Genomic DNA, 15,847 nt, shown 5'->3' with positions numbered 1-15,847 from the left:
TGCGGTGTCACAGAAATTAGACAAAAGAGAATACACCTGTATGAGTATTTAAATAATGTATGATGTATCATTTAGTTTCTACACAGAGATCCTCAGAGATGTGACTTAATGGTACAAAAAGACTACTATATGATTTCCTTCAGGCTGTTGATATATGTCACAAAAAACTCCCATATGGAAGGAAATGTCTGGCAGCACACCAAAGGTCTAAAATATCAAATTTCCCAGTCATAAAATGAGAAGAAAATATGTACAGGATATTATCTGGAATGTTATATGGAATACTTTTCTTTGTCATTTAAAGTGTGATAAACACTGACTGTCATTGTTATGTTTATTGGACAAGAATTGGACAACAAAATACAGATCCATGCATGAATGCAATGTCTACCGCATACCAGGTTGTATTTTAGGTGGTTTCACACATTGTCATCTTGTCTCCTAATCTGAGCAATGATCATTTACAGGCCTGGCACGTGCTATTAACTCAGATTTAAAGTCTGTAGAGTCAAAAGACTAAATTATTAAATTATTATTAATTAATTATAATTAAAGTCCAAAAAATATTATTGATTACACCTCAAGTAGTTGGCTTCTGCCACCTAGCGTTGATTATGCAGAAATAACAGAAACTCTTATAGGGAGTTGGACGGCCAACAATGTATAACAATAAATAACAATATAGCATTCATTTTAAAACCCGTTAAGTGGTGGTGAATCTATTTACAAAAATATTCAAATATTTCCCAAATAAGATGCTTTAAAATCCTCTTGAAAAAGTAAATATGACCATTGAAGATAATTCTTGAAAGCAATTGTTGCATTGTAGACACAAGGGGGCGCTAAAAGACCTTGTGAAAATGTGCGCTGCTCTACGATTTCTGTTTGTTGCGCCGTACTACTGCTCGGACTTTTATTTTGACATGTAAACCGGTGACGTTTAAGTGCTTTAACATTTTCTTCCTTCACATTGTGTAATATGCAGTAATTGTGTAACAGTTTCACATGCTGGGTAGTAGTAAACAACAAAACGACTGAAACAGAGGCTTTAATGGATTCTACGTTAAACGAATAAATGATTTAAAAGAGTCGAGTCCTTTTGAAGGTTTGTTCTTTGTTGTTGAGCTTTATCAAACGCTCGGAGCAACAATAATAATAAGCTAGCAAATAGCAGTTAGCAATAGGCTTGTAATATGAATGACAAACTTCATACTACACTATTGATTTACAAAGTAACAGTCAAATATCTTAAAATATTACGTTTCCTTCGATGTGTATCCGTTCATCACGTTGTGCGGTTAGATCGAGTTAGTTGTGGTATTCGTTGTGTGTTCTCATTGTTATTGCTGAGTATACTTCTCACCAGTTTATAAAGATATTTTTATTCGTTTCTTCATACAAGCCGCTGAGATTTTATATGGAGTTTACCTGTTTCTAAAATAACGTTGACATACCAAAGGTTAAACTGTCAGGTCATCCTTATTGCAGTTGCTTGGCAATGCCAGCAGAAGGTAACACGGACCAGGCCCTTCCTCCCTTCTCCAGCCCTGTCAGTGTACAAGAAGACAATGGCTTTTCCATCCCAGGAAGCAGTAAGGAAGAGCCAGCGGCTACCTGTCCAGAAGGTGTCGGAGCACAGAACTCCAGAAAGTCACAGGCCCTGGTCCAGATCAACCGTCAGGAGATCCGCTCAGTGGACCAGTGCTCTCAAGCTGCTGAGCTTCAGGGTTTGGGAGTGGACGTGTATGACCAGGATGTTCTGGAGCAAGGTGTGTTGCAGCAGGTGGACAGAGCTATTCAGGAGGCCAACCAGGCAGCAGCCAAAGCAGAGGCTGCGAAAGAATATGAGTCTGTGTTGGATGATGTCAGGTAAACATGAGTATTTACACGGCACATAGAGTCATAAAGACACAATGTTTTGATGCCTATGATTAAAGGAGTAGTTCACCTTCAAAATGAAAATTCTGTCATCATTTACACAACTCTTGTCATTTCAAACCTGTATGACTTTCTTTCTGCTGCAGAACACAAAAGAAGATATTTTGAAAATTGCTGGTTGAAGCACAGCCCCCCATTCACTTCTATGGTCACCAATGCAAGTAAATGGGTGGCTGTTAACGACATACTTTAAAATATCTTCTTTTGTGTTCTGCAGCAGAAAGAAAGTCATACAGGTTTGAAATGACAAGAGTTGTGTAAATGATGACAGAATTTTCATTTTGAAGGTGAACCTCTACTTGAACTTTGGTTTGAATTGTATGTCTTCAGGTCATGTACAAGTGCTTTGAAACACATCAACAAAATCTTGGAGCAGTTATCTCCCCATGCTGCTTCGAGCAAGGACATAAGTCGGAAAGTAGAGTCTGTTAAACGGCAAAAAGAAAACAAGGTCAGCAGATGCCCATTTTGATGATTTATAAAACTGTATAATTTATGTGGTTGAAATGGATCTGAGAAATGTTGCCTCCAAAATATTTTAGTCTGTTATTAAACTTTACTTTCTGAAGTAAGATAACGGCTTGTAATATATACAAAAATGTGTTGCCTTTGTAGAAGGTTTTGCAATGACACAACATTTATAGACGCCTATTATATTTTACAGGAGAAGCAGTTAAAGAAGATCCGAGCCAAGCAGAAGAGACTGCAGGCCTTTCTTGATGGAGAGAATATACAGAAGCTTGAGGCAGAACTATTGATTGAAGATGACGAAGGTAGGTTTGAAGCGCTGCCATGGATTATAAACCTACAATGCACTGGAGTATTACATCCTCTTGTGGTTATGCTGAACAATCACTTTAAATGTGGTATGGGCAATTTAAAAAAAAATGTGAGTTGCATACAGAATGTAATACAGTTACAGTAATATGATGAAAAATACACTTATATTGTGTTTATTTCAATGTCAGATGTTTATTTGTAGGACCAGTACACTATACATGTACTTTATTTGTGTGTTTTTAGAACCAGGTCCTTCCACGCTGGGCAGCATGCTCATGCCCTCTCAGGAGTCTGAATGGGAAGAGCTCATCCGCACAGGTCACATGACCCCCTTCGGTTCACGGATCCCTCAGAAGCAAGAGAAAAAGGAACCTCGGAAGGTTATGTTCAGCGAGGACTCCGGTTTTGACAAGTACCTCACAGATCAGGCACTTTTAGCCGAGAGCAGGAAGAAGCCCATCTTAAAGAAGCCCACCAAGAGGCTAACAACAAACCTCAAAGATGTCAAAGAGCAAAAGAACAGTATCTTATCCAGCAAAGATAAGAAACTCCAGAAGCGTATGCGTAAGCTTCAGAGGACCGCTCTGAGGGCTCACCCCAAAGCCAGGCCCAAGGTGGAGAAAGGGGCAACTTGTGGCAAGAGGAAAAGTCTTGGGGAAGAGGCATCGGACAGTGACGCCTCAGAGTATGTTCCTAGTGATGAACTGATGGATCCTGAGGAACCGGAGAGAGATGATGAGTTTAGGGTGGACGAAGATGATGAATATGAGCTTAAACCTTACAAGAAGAAAAAGAACCAGGCGAAAACCAGGAAGGCCAAGGAGGAAGAGAGTGATGAGTATATTCCTAGCAGTTCAGAGGATGAGGACTCTCAGAAAGATGGAAAAGACAAGAAATGTAAAGATGATGGAGATATCGAGTGTTACCGGCAAAGGATTAGGTAAGTTGAATCCGTCACTCAAGCATTGAGAAATGCATTTCCCAAACTGTCAAAATTTGAGTCAAGACCATTCATAGATTGATGAGTTTATTTGTTAATGACTCGAGGGACCATACTTTGCCTAGCATGTATGCTGGAACAGATAGCCTAATCCACTGATGAGATTGGCAGCTGTCCCTTGACTAAGCAAATTCTATGCCTATTCATATTTTCTCATTATGCTATGCATTTATTTATTCCAGTGTTGACATGAAAATAGATGGATGCAAACCTAACAAGATTCATGCATTTGTATTTATAGTAAGCAAATTGAGTTGGCATGGCCTCTCTCCATAACCTCACCGCTGTGGTCGGTTTAAATATTTCTGGATGTTACCGGTCGAGCGCAGCAATGCCGAGTGATGGAGGAAAGGAAAAACCGTAATTAACTGAACCAATGCTTAGTCTTGACTTAATTACAAGTGCAGTCTCGCAAGCCCCAGATAAAGGGAACAGTTTCATTGCAGAGTGACAGGACCAGCCCCAAATGAAGATGGATTTTTTTCCCTACACTCTTCTCTCTGTACCTTTCTCGGGGAGCTCAAACTCCTAATTGTCTGTATCAATCTTAATTTGCTTTTCTGACGCCACTGCCACTAAATGCTGTTGCTTCCCTGAAGCCAGAAGTGGGTCAATTAAATCTGCCCTGCAATAGCGAGGGCAGAGAAGTTAAGAAGGGAGCGGTCTCTTGCTCTCTCCCTTTTTTCTTCTCTTTTTGTCTGTCTGTATTTCATTGGCTAGGAAATTAAAAAGTGAGACTAGGGACTATCAGTACCTGTCTGTACCCCACGCTTGTACTGTAAACTTTCCCACAGGAGACATCTTTAACCGAATCAGATTTTTAATGGACTTGTTTTAGTTTCTGTAGACGTTGTTTGGTAATCAAATTGTAAAGACGTCACGGAAACATTTCCCAGGTTGCTGATTTCATATGGTGGCTGCCTTTTTGTGTGACGCATGTCCACAATGAAGCTGAGTGGCGTGTCCCATTGTGCCTTCAGTTTCCCTTTTTCTATTTCTTATGTGCTACACAGATACTTCAGGAACTTTGTTCTCATTTGGATAAAATATATATATTTTAAATATGGAAATTAATTTGATTTATTATGTATTGAAATACATGTAACAGTTACTTTTTGGTTGTGATGTGTCACAACCATGAACAATGTGCTATTTGTTATTCTTTGCAGTTTTAAGACAGTGGCCATTTTAAATATAATTTAGTTGGTCAAAAATTGGAGGGGTATCAAACGATTAGTCACGACTAATCGAATGCAAAATAAAAGTTTTGTACATAATCTATATGGATGTACTATATATAATAATTATCTATATATAAATACACACAAGCACACATGTATATATTTACGAAACATTTGAAGAGTTTGACTTAAAATGATAAATGCACGTGTGTATTTATATATACATATAATATGGATGTACTATATATAATAATTGTCAACAAAAAAAAATATTTTGCATACAATTAGTCACAACCCATTTGTATCTGCTAACAGTCAATTTTGCCAACATTTTGAACTACACTAACATTTAGATGATATCCAAGTCTTATACTGGTACGTTATATATGTCCCGTAGCCCATGAGATGCAAAATGTGAACAAAAGTATAGGCCCTCTTCTAATAAAATGTTCTAATAAATATGTTACTCTATTTTTTTATCAAAACCAATTATTATGCTAGACCATTTAATACCATAATATAATAGTTTTCATCTCCGTTGCAATAGTTTCGGAAATGCCTTTTCATGTTGGAACAGAAAAGAGCCCTGCCAAAACTGATGCTAAAAGTTAGAAGCACACAATTCTCTAGATGATCACTATATGCTGTAGCAATAAGATTTGTGCTTAGGAAACAACTAAAGTAGTAAAACCTGTTCATTAGAAGGGTGCGCCTTTTTCCTTTTGTCCATAGATTGATGTTGGACTATGTAGAGAAATCATTTAAAAGCTATATGGTGGATGTGAAATAGTAACACTGTGATTCTGTCTTCATGCAGGAAGTGGAAAAGGCAAAGACTTCGGGAAAAAGAGGCAAAAAGAGAAGCTGGCAAGGAGGAGTCGGAGGAGAGTGACGCAGAGTTTGATGAAGGATTTAAAGTGCCTGGGTTCCTCTGGAAAAAACTCTTCAAGTATGACCCACACTTTATATACTCCTAAAATCGCAGCATACGAAAAATAAACCATTACTTTACACAGTTACACTATAAAATCTGAAATCCTTACTCTAATTGACACCTCACACTACAATGTTATAACTTTACGAGTGTTGAACGCAAAACTGTCCTGTTGATGGGGGGTGAAGTGCTTTAGGCTTCGAAAGAAAGGAGTCTGCTATTGTTTTGTAGATGTGTTTTACAGCACATCAATTGGGCAACACTTACGGCCCATTTATCCAGAATCAATAGCGATAATGGCCCTATGATTAATTCATCAGCCACAGTGTTTGTGTTTGTGCTGGGCCTGCGTTTTGTGCGACATGTTTGCTTTTGTTGTCCAGGTATCAGCAGACAGGTGTCAGGTGGATGTGGGAACTGCACTGCCAGCAGGCAGGAGGCATTCTGGGAGACGAGATGGGCCTGGGCAAGACCATCCAGATAATAGCCTTTCTGGCAGGCCTCAGCTATAGCAAACTAAAAACACGTGGATCCAATTACAGGCAAGAGAAAAACACTTTCACTGCTGTAGTTTTACTGTACATATTTACTGTAATGATTTTTATTTCTCCTTTCTTGCGTTATATCCTTAAGATTTTGTGCTTTTGTAAAGTCACATCCTTAATAAACACGCCCATGCATCATCATCCACCGACTCGCATACATACACGTATACGCTCAGAAACACACACACATGGACGCTCCCCCAAACATCGGCCATCTCCCCCACCCCTCGCAGACTCCCAGTCTCGATTGCGATGAATATTTTAGCAGCTGGATTGCTGGTGGAGAGAGGTTCGGTGTGAATTATTAAAGACGTTTCAATTATGATATTCCTCTAATTCTCTTAGTGGCGACATCAAAGGAGAAACAAGGACGTGACATGAAAGAGAGACTGTTTGTTGGCAGGGAGGGCGGGAAATTTAACATGGAACATGGAACATGTAATTAAACACATTTAAGATAGTTCCTTTTGCTTTTTCGGAGGGGCGGGGGCCTCTTCGCCGGTCAATAAGCTGTCTGGCGTCGTCCATCCGCAAATTGATTGTTTGCAAACTCAATTATGGCTCGCTATCAATGGCTTTCACAATCCGGAATATCATATCAAGCCATAATGCTCCCAAAGCCATTTAGTGCATTTCGGCAGTTCATCTCCTTTATTGAACACTCGCACAGGGAGGAAAAGCAGAACTGCCCCATCAGCTCATGGGGTTCATCAATTAAAATGTGATGCTTGTAATTTTTTTCCAATGTTGAAATAACAATTGAGGACAGTTGCCTATTTGTTTTGTATAGAACATTTTGAAAGATGTAAACAACAGCTAGAAGCACTTCCTGTTTCAGTTTTTTTATTTCCCACTTACGGTTCAGTTCTAAGTGTTCTGTTTGTTGTATTTTGTACAGTGTTATAAACTGAAACTGTTTCCAGACCAGTGATGTTTACATATTACAAAGTGGTCTATACATTTGGGGTTGTGGAGTATCGGTAAAGTGTTTCATAAAAAAGCATACAATGTGTTTGTGACTGTTCTGTCTGTTTTTAGGTATGCCGGCCTCGGCCCAACAGTAATTGTGTGTCCAGCAACAGTCATGCATCAGTGGGTGAAAGAGTTTCACACATGGTGGCCTCCATTCCGTGTGGCTGTTCTCCATGACACGGGCTCCTTCACCAGCAAAAAGGTGAGTCAAGTCGCCATGGACGCGGTCTGCTGCCGCCGAGGTCATCCGTTCTCGAGACCCTTGCGATCGAAACAGTCTCGTTCTTTTAATCTTACTGAAACAATGGTCATTTTGGACTTAACTTTCCATACAAAGAAGCAACAAGATTAAGATGAACCGTGTCGCTTCGGCCGTTAACGTTTACACCGGAGCAAGAATTTCCCATGTCAGCAGATATCCTGCCGTGGAGTCGAACTGGCTCCAAGGAAATGTTAAATTAATTAAAGCTAAGGTAGCAGGAGCGGCTGTGAAGTATTTACTGTGAGTGATCTTCACTGCCCCCCCAATCCAGCCTGACACAGTGATTAATGGGGCCTGTTGTCTGGCAGTCCGTGCTTTGCCCTCTAGGTGGAGAGTTGGTCTCAAGAGCTTGTAGAGACAGAGGAACATTTATGCAGCGTTGGCACCTAATGATACCGCCACGCTAACACTAACATTCTTGTAGAGCAGATGTACCTGATTAATTGGCTACAAAGATAAAAGTGGGGGTGGGGGAGGCGGCGGGGGGCTGGGAACAGAGGTTAGTCGCTTTGCACGTCTATAATTGGAACACACTTGAGACCGTTCATGTGAAACGTCAAAGCGGACGTATAGACTAGTCGTTCTGATGAAGACACTATCGCCAGGGGCCTGATACCGGCAACCTATCACAATTTCCTCAATTTAATTAACAGCCCAAAAAGAAGTTGTGTGAGTGTGATGCATTGGGTTTTAGCGTTGCAGCTGAGGCTCATGTTTGTTGACTTACAGGAGAAGCTCATCCCGGAGATAGTGGCCAGTCACGGCATCCTCATCACTTCCTACTCGTACATACGCATTATGCAGGACTACATCCAGAAGTACGACTGGCATTTCGTCATCCTGGACGAGGGCCACAAAATTAGGAACCCTAATGCTGGGGTTACTATGGCGTGCAAGCAGGTGACTCCTAGTTTCAAATCAATTTGTATTGTGTAGTTACTTTAGCTAAACTGGCAAAACATGATGTTTGCCATGCCAATGTCATGGGCTCGATTCCCAGGGAACACACTGATTAAATGTAAAGTACTTTGTAAGTTGGTTTTCTTAAAAGCGTATGTTAAATGTAACCTAAATGTAGATTCACAAGTCGCACGAAGCGTACAAATGCAGTCGGGTGTCTTGGCTAGTAAATCTGAGACCTTTCAGAATTTATCTGTTCAGACTGCATCAATTTAAATGAGCTCCAGTGCTATCGATCATTGTATGAAAAACTCCATCGGAAATTCCACAACACTTTGATTTGGTATCGAATAAACCAAAGCTAATGGAGCTTTTAAACCAAATCCATCATAAAGGGGGCTTTATTGTCAAATCAGATCTAAGTAATGATACACACATACTTATATGCATATGATGACTCTTTTTCAAGATATTTCACTTTGGACTTTTCTCTACTCCGCAGTTTCGGACACCCCACAGATTCATCCTCTCTGGCTCACCTATGCAGAACAACCTGAAAGAACTGTGGTCGCTCTTTGACTTTGTGTTCCCAGGGAAGCTGGGGACTCTGCCTGTCTTCATGGAGCAGTTCTCTGTGCCCATTACTATGGGCGGATACTCGAACGCATCTCCAGTGCAGGTGAACCGCACATCACCTTGTGTTTCTTGCATAGAGCTTATTGATCCATGGCTCTGATCAATAATGACGTTTCGCAAACCTGTTATTTTGATCAAATATAACAGCGAAATTAAGAATTAAGAAGTGCAATACTTTACGTAGACATGGACATATCAGTATTAATTTAAAATGATATTAAAACCTTTAAACAGTGCAGTGAGAATGGAATGTACCATGCCATTATTAGGAAACCTTTTTAGTAGCACACTTACTGTATGGATTTCATTTCCGAACTGCTTTAAAAGGCTATTGATGTTTCCTCTGCCAATAATAAAAACCTTTACTAATTATTAATGTTATTAAAAGGTTGTAGATAGCTAACCCCATGACTCTCTCAGTGAAAGTCTTTCTCAACCGCCTGCAGGGTCCTACAGCTTCATACATTCATAAATTTTGTTTTAGTGGATATCCAATTGAGTATGAAGAAATTTTGTTAATCCTGAATTTGTTCAGAAAATGACTAATAAAAACATATCGTCGTTGTCTTTCTGAAACCTTTCTGAAACCTTGTTTGTCCAATTTTCACTGTTTTAGAACCACTGAACTTTATAAATGATTTCATACTGACTTGCCAGTATGTTATCATATGTAATCAAATTAGTGGTTAAATATTTGCCCAGTGACAAACATAAAGAATGACTAATAAAAATGATTTATTCCAAAAAGATGTAATCACAAAATATGTAGATACAATGTTCCAGAAGGGCAGCGATGTATGTCGTTAGCATCTAAATTACATTTTGTTTCTTTTATTATTAATTACTCACATTTGGGAGATTGTATGAAATGTTGTTACTTCAAAGATTAATTTGTCATAAAAAGTGTTTAAAGAGATGAAGTAAAGGGTGACTAAATACATAGCACACGCTTTTCTTTCAACAAATGAATTTAGTCTGATATTGATTTAGGAAAAGTTAATGTAGGTCGATACTAAGTTTTAGCATAAACTGTTTTAGTGTACTAGTTGTTTAAGGGTCATTTCCTATATTCCTTTGCAGATTTATTTTAAACAAGTGTGAAACTTTTTATGTCCATTTGCTCTCTCTCAACCTATTTACAAGCTCTGCTTATCTTCCGCTGTCTCTTTGTCTTCTCATACGGGCGCTAATCCGGGCTCATTGTCTGCCCTGCAGTGTTATGGTTCTACTGCAGGCTTTCTTTTGATCTGCAAACCCCTTTAAATTACAGCTAAATGGCATTTGGCCTAACGCAGGATCAGGAGAACATTATTGATAAAAGAGTGCAGGCCCCCTCTGGAGTCCAGCAGCACTCTTATGAATCTTTAATGTGTCAATCTGCTGATAGGAGGAGAGAGAGAGCAAACGGCTGTTGACATGTCTCAGGACACACACATTTGTCTGGCTTTCACAATGGGTGTTGAAGTCGGAACTTGTTAATTAGGCAGTACTAAAACATAAATGAATTGACGCTAGTCTGATCCCTTACAAAGTCAAAATATGTGTGTTTAACGTATGTATTACTTTCAATTAAAAAATCCTCAGGTCCAGACAGCCTATAAATGCGCTTGTGTTCTTCGTGACACGATTAACCCCTACCTGCTGAGAAGAATGAAGGCTGATGTGAAAGCAAACCTCTGCCTACCTGACAAAAACGAACAGGTACACGTCTGATGCTGCTTTTGTTCATTTCATTGATTTAAATAATGAACAGAATGTTATGTAATTGTTTTATAATGTCCAAACAGGTCCTGTTCTGCAGGTTGACAGAAGATCAGCGGCAGGTCTACCAGACCTTCTTGGACTCCAAAGAAGTTTATCAGATTCTTAATGGAGACATGCAGGTAAAGCATCCATGTGTGAACTGTTATAAACAGAGTTTATGTAAATCCTCAGAATTGATGATTTTTGTTCTCCTCAACGTGAAAATCTTTATTCATTATTCAGTTTACCTGACTGCGACGGCATCCTCTCTGTATGTTTATATACACTTTCAAAGGCCGGGTTAGACAAACATCTTCTGTCATTGGTGCTGTGTGATTTTTTGAACACTTTATTCCCGCTAGGCGAGTATTCAGGTTATCACTAATGAATTCAATTTACTCCTAAATCGCATGAAGGCAAAGATGCAGAATCGGGTTTAATGTTTTATTGACAAATGTCAAATCAACCTCGTGCACCTGTGGACATGCTTGTTGTGTTGTATAAATGAACGCCCTGTGATCTATCGACTCCTTGTACGCGAGCGTCGTCATGCAGAGGAAAAGGCTCCTTGTGACTATTCATCATGATGCTCCAAATGTGTTTTGCGGAGGCAAAAGCTGTGGGTTGCAGAGCAGTTTACAAACCCCTCTTATGTGGTCACAAACTCCATTAAGCCACATATATAATGCAAAGAACTGCAGAGAGTTTATTAATATTAAGATTTGTGTTGGCTGTATCCCTTACACAGGAAACTTTTTTTAACCCATCTACTAAATAAATCTGGTGTATTAATCTTAATTCCCCACCCTGTTGTTCTAGGTCTTCTCGGGCCTCATAGCTATGAGGAAGATGTGCAACCACCCCGACCTGTTCACCGGCGGCCCGCGTTTGCTCCGGGGCATCCCGGATGATCAGCTCACCGAGGAGGAGCACTTTGGTTACTGGAAGCGCTCGGGGAAGATGATCGTGGTGGAGTCTCTACTGCGCCTGTGGTTCAAACAGGGACACAGGGTTCTGCTTTTCACCCAATCCAGACAGGTCAGTGTAAAGAAAGACAAAAGGCATCATAATATCCCACAGCTCATCTCCTCTCATCAATACGTCTTTATCGAATCAGCTCCCTTACATCTAAGATTTAGTTAGACGCTTGATTAAAATGTTTGCACGTAGCACCGAACTGATTTGTTGATTTTGGCCAAATTTTAGCAGATCCATCAAGCCGACATACCTTGAGAGGTGTGAACACACCCCGAGTATCGATAGATAAGATGCAGTCTCACTATCCCCAGCAGCAGCCACTAAAGGACCAATAAAGTTATTATGTCATTTTGCCCTCTAATAGAATTCATTACGAGATCTTATTGCATTGTAGGGTGTCTGTCAGGACCCAGCTGTCTTTGTTCAATAGAAATGAGATTTGGCTTCAGAGAGAACCTAAAACCCACACAGTTGGTACTTCTGTACATGTAATATTAATCTCACCTAATCCTATTAGCACTAATCCTGTTCTCGGTGCTCTGTCTCCAACCATTTCTCCCACACACACAGATGCTGGAGATCTTGGAGGTGTTTGTGAAAGAAAACGGCTACTCCTATTACAAAATGGACGGTACTACCACCATTGCATCCAGGCAGCCTCTCATCAATCAGTACAACCAGGTAAAGCAGGTTTTTCAGGCATGTTTTACGTTCTCTTGACTTTTCCACACCAGTAAAGCTTCATGTGTTTTCTTCATCTAGAACAAGGACATTTTTGTCTTTCTCCTGACAACGAGAGTTGGAGGGCTAGGCGTCAACCTGACCGGGGCCAATAGGGTTATAATCTATGACCCAGACTGGAACCCCAGCACAGACACTCAGGTTGGCCATAGACATTCACTCTCTGAAGTATGCAGTGTTGATCTGTATTGATCTGAACTGTTGACCTCTCGCTGTAGGCACGTGAGCGCGCCTGGAGGATTGGGCAGAAACAGCAGGTGACTGTTTACAGGCTGTTGACAGCTGGAACCATTGAAGAGAAGATTTACCACAGGTTTGTTTCTTGGGGTTGGCCGTTTAGATGGAGTTGGTAACGGTGAGGAGGACTATTACAATCCATAATGTCCTACTTCTGTCTGCAGGAGCTCAATAGACAGTAATTGAAATGCATTATTTTTTTAATTAGATATCAACACAAATTTGCTAATCGGTCGCTAAAGGCTGTTCATGACTACTGTGTTATTTGTAGGGAGGCACTGGGAATTTCCAAACATTACAAAGCACTGGATTGTTCACATATTAATTTTCATACTAACCCAAGACGCAGCATGCATTTGTTAAGCTGATAAACTGTCCAGCAGGGTGAGATTGTGGCTTGCTGGCATTGAGGCTATAAAGGAAGTCATACTGGAAATGTGGGACTAGGGTGTATCGTAAAGGAGATGAGAAAGAAGCTAATACGGCATTTCTGGACGTTTTCCACAGGCAAATCTTCAAACAGTTTCTTACCAATCGAGTGCTGAAAGATCCTAAACAGAGGCGCTTTTTCAAATCTAACGACGTTTATGAACTTTTCACACTGAGTAATCCTGATGGTTTGCAGGGAACAGAAACCAGTGCGATATTTGCAGGTAATGCAAAAGAACGTTTGAATAGGTCCATTTAATGTCATTTTTAAATCTTTTTTAAATCCCTGCAATGCATATCTTGAACATTTATGAATTGTGTTGTTATTTTCTTTGTATAGGCACAGGCTCGGATGTGCAGATTCCAAAAAGACATAAGACCTCCCATCTGTCTCAGGAGACATCAGGACCATCACAGTCTCATTCCTCTTGCATTGAACAACAAAAGACCGCATCCCTGTTGAACAACAGCCAGGCTGCTACCTCATTCAATGGTCATTCAAACAATATAGACGGATCTAGGTTACCAAACAATGCTGATCTTCCGACAAATTATGCCAGTTTGGCAAACAGCCCTCAGAAACACAGAGAAAAGAAAAAGCACCATGAAAAGACAGAAAAGAATACAGAGATAAACAAAAGTAAGCATAAAAAACCCAAGCAGGACGCTAGATGTGAGGGCTACCGTATTTCTCATTTGGTAAAGAAAAGGGGGTACAAGAAAGAAGATGATGAAGAAAAAGAAGACCGTAAAGATGAGAGAAAGAGTGACGATTACGTCTTAGCCAAACTCTTTAAGAAATCGGGAATCCACAGTGTCATGAAGCACGACACTATCATGGAGGCGTCAAACCCAGACTATGTGCTTGTGGAAGCCGAAGCCAACAGAGTTGCCAAGGATGCGCTGAAAGCTCTAAAGATCTCCAGACAGCGTTGCAGAGTGCCTTTCTCAAGAGGGTCCACACCAGCAAGCCCAGCTCCAGTCAAGTACGTCTGTTTTACACAATTGAGTAAAACAAAACAAAACTTTTTTTTGCTTTGAATATTTTAACATCTGATTTGTTCTTAGGAAACGGTTCGGGCAAAAGAAAAACACTCTTCTTTCTCAAGCACCTGGGACAACGGCAAAAGCATCAGAGAAGTGCAAGGTATATCTAAATGCATGCAATATCCTGTCAACCCCCTGTAGAATAATAAACGCTCATGCACTCAAACATGGTTTCTTTATCTAGGATGCAAATATTATAAAGAAGTCCGGAATAAAGAAGCCAGGATCTGCTGCTCACTTTAGCGGCGAAGGAGCACAGGAGGAATCTGCTTCCCTCTCATCCTCCTCTCTCCTCGCTATGATGAGGGCCAGGAATCACATCAGTCAACCCCAAAGTCAAGACAATGAGGAAGAAGAGGAAAGCAATCCGACTCCTGCCGTACCTCCTGCTCCTACTGATCAAGATGAGCTTCTGGTCGATCTGAGGAACTTTGTGGCCTTCCAGTCTCAGGTGGATGGCCAAGCAAGCACCAAGGAGATTCTGGAGTACTTCACCCCAAGACTCAACTCAACACAGACACCAGTGTTTAGAGAACTGCTAAGGAATATCTGTGAGTTCCACAGACTTCCTGGGCAGGAAGGGATGTGGAAGCTTAAAGCTGACTACAGGTAAACTGAGCGGAGGATATTAAAACCTATTAAGAGAGGTACAGACGCTCGAAATGCAATGTATACCTCACACTAGGGAACTGCAGGCAATAAATTATTTTTAGATTACGAAATATGTTGTCTGTAAACTTTCTTGAACTTTCATTACACGAAAATTGGAATGGGCTCTTATTGTAAAACACTCCTAATGTATGTTTTTCAAAGCATTTCCTTTCTGTTGTTTGTATTTTTTGTTTGTTCATTCCTGGAAATTACTTGAAATTGGATTTTCTGTTTTGGAACTGGATCATAATCTGTATCAGTGAACATTTTTATTGCTGAAATATTGTACAGTTTTTTTATTGCTTAATTAAAAAAGTTATTGGTGCTGGATGATACCAATAATTCAACGTCTGTCTGATAAAAATGGAGAAATTATTACTATTGGGGCATCATCCTATGCTCAGTGCCAATTTATTCACTTGACCTTTTCGAAAGTCAATGTTTTAGGTGCTTTTGAAACTTGAGAATTGTATGATGTCTTATGATTATCTACCTCCCACAAATTGTCTGTTAAAACACGTATGAATAAACCAGTGTATTTAAAATGTAATGTCAGTGTTTACAATACAACTTCTAACGGTTAAATGAGTTCATCAAAAGTTACCAATAAATATATTTTGCATCAACTCTGTGTTCTGGATCTCCTTAGTACACTTAACTAATATGATCTAGGAAATTTAATGCATCATTATTTCGTGAGCTAGAAGACACAGCACCTCAGCGGGCCTTATTGAAGCTCATTTTCAAAGGAACCGTGATATTCTGTTGTTGCACATTAATCACAATGCCTGGCCTCTCGGGGACATGGCTGCTATTTCTTGTAAGTTGTTTTTCAGTCAGAAATGCTGCTCCTTGTATACACTAATACACTAG

General features: G+C 40.0%; 1 protein-coding gene and 1 long non-coding RNA gene across 2 annotated transcripts in view; one reads left to right on the top strand and one right to left on the bottom strand.

Annotated features, from left to right (window-relative positions):
* The window catches only part of LOC130431688 (uncharacterized), a 70,197-nt gene that overhangs the window by 49,154 nt on the left and 5,196 nt on the right, over positions 1-15,847 (bottom strand). The window lies entirely within an intron of this gene.
* Positions 975-15,589, top strand: ercc6 (excision repair cross-complementation group 6). Its single transcript, XM_056760792.1, has 20 exons — positions 975-1,105; positions 1,489-1,869; positions 2,269-2,389; positions 2,603-2,711; positions 2,962-3,658; positions 5,717-5,848; positions 6,217-6,375; positions 7,417-7,552; positions 8,342-8,512; positions 9,015-9,191; positions 10,733-10,849; positions 10,936-11,031; positions 11,711-11,929; positions 12,440-12,550; positions 12,632-12,751; positions 12,829-12,923; positions 13,355-13,500; positions 13,617-14,262; positions 14,345-14,423; positions 14,508-15,589. The coding sequence occupies exons 2-20, from the start codon at positions 1,499-1,501 to the stop codon at positions 14,934-14,936; spliced, it is 4,131 nt and encodes a 1,376-aa protein (XP_056616770.1). The 5' UTR covers positions 975-1,105; positions 1,489-1,498; the 3' UTR covers positions 14,937-15,589.

The sequence above is a fragment of the Triplophysa dalaica genome, chromosome 11 (genome assembly GCF_015846415.1).
Source record: "Triplophysa dalaica isolate WHDGS20190420 chromosome 11, ASM1584641v1, whole genome shotgun sequence".
NCBI classification, from domain to species: Eukaryota; Metazoa; Chordata; class Actinopteri; order Cypriniformes; family Nemacheilidae; genus Triplophysa; species Triplophysa dalaica.
The sequence above is the reverse complement of the archived record's forward strand: the minus strand, read 5'-3'. Positions and strand labels throughout refer to the sequence as shown.

Bases quoted from the DNA above. Each gene is read 5' to 3' on its own strand.
- ercc6 (XM_056760792.1), top strand. From the start codon at position 1,499: ATGCCAGCAGAAGGTAACACGGACCAGGCCCTTCCTCCCTTCTCCAGC. The intron at 2,712-2,961 runs GTAGGTTTGAAG...GTGTGTTTTTAG, and splicing joins ATTGATTGAAGATGACGAAG to AACCAGGTCCTTCCACGCTG. The intron at 10,850-10,935 runs GTACACGTCTGA...ATGTCCAAACAG, and splicing joins TACCTGACAAAAACGAACAG to GTCCTGTTCTGCAGGTTGAC.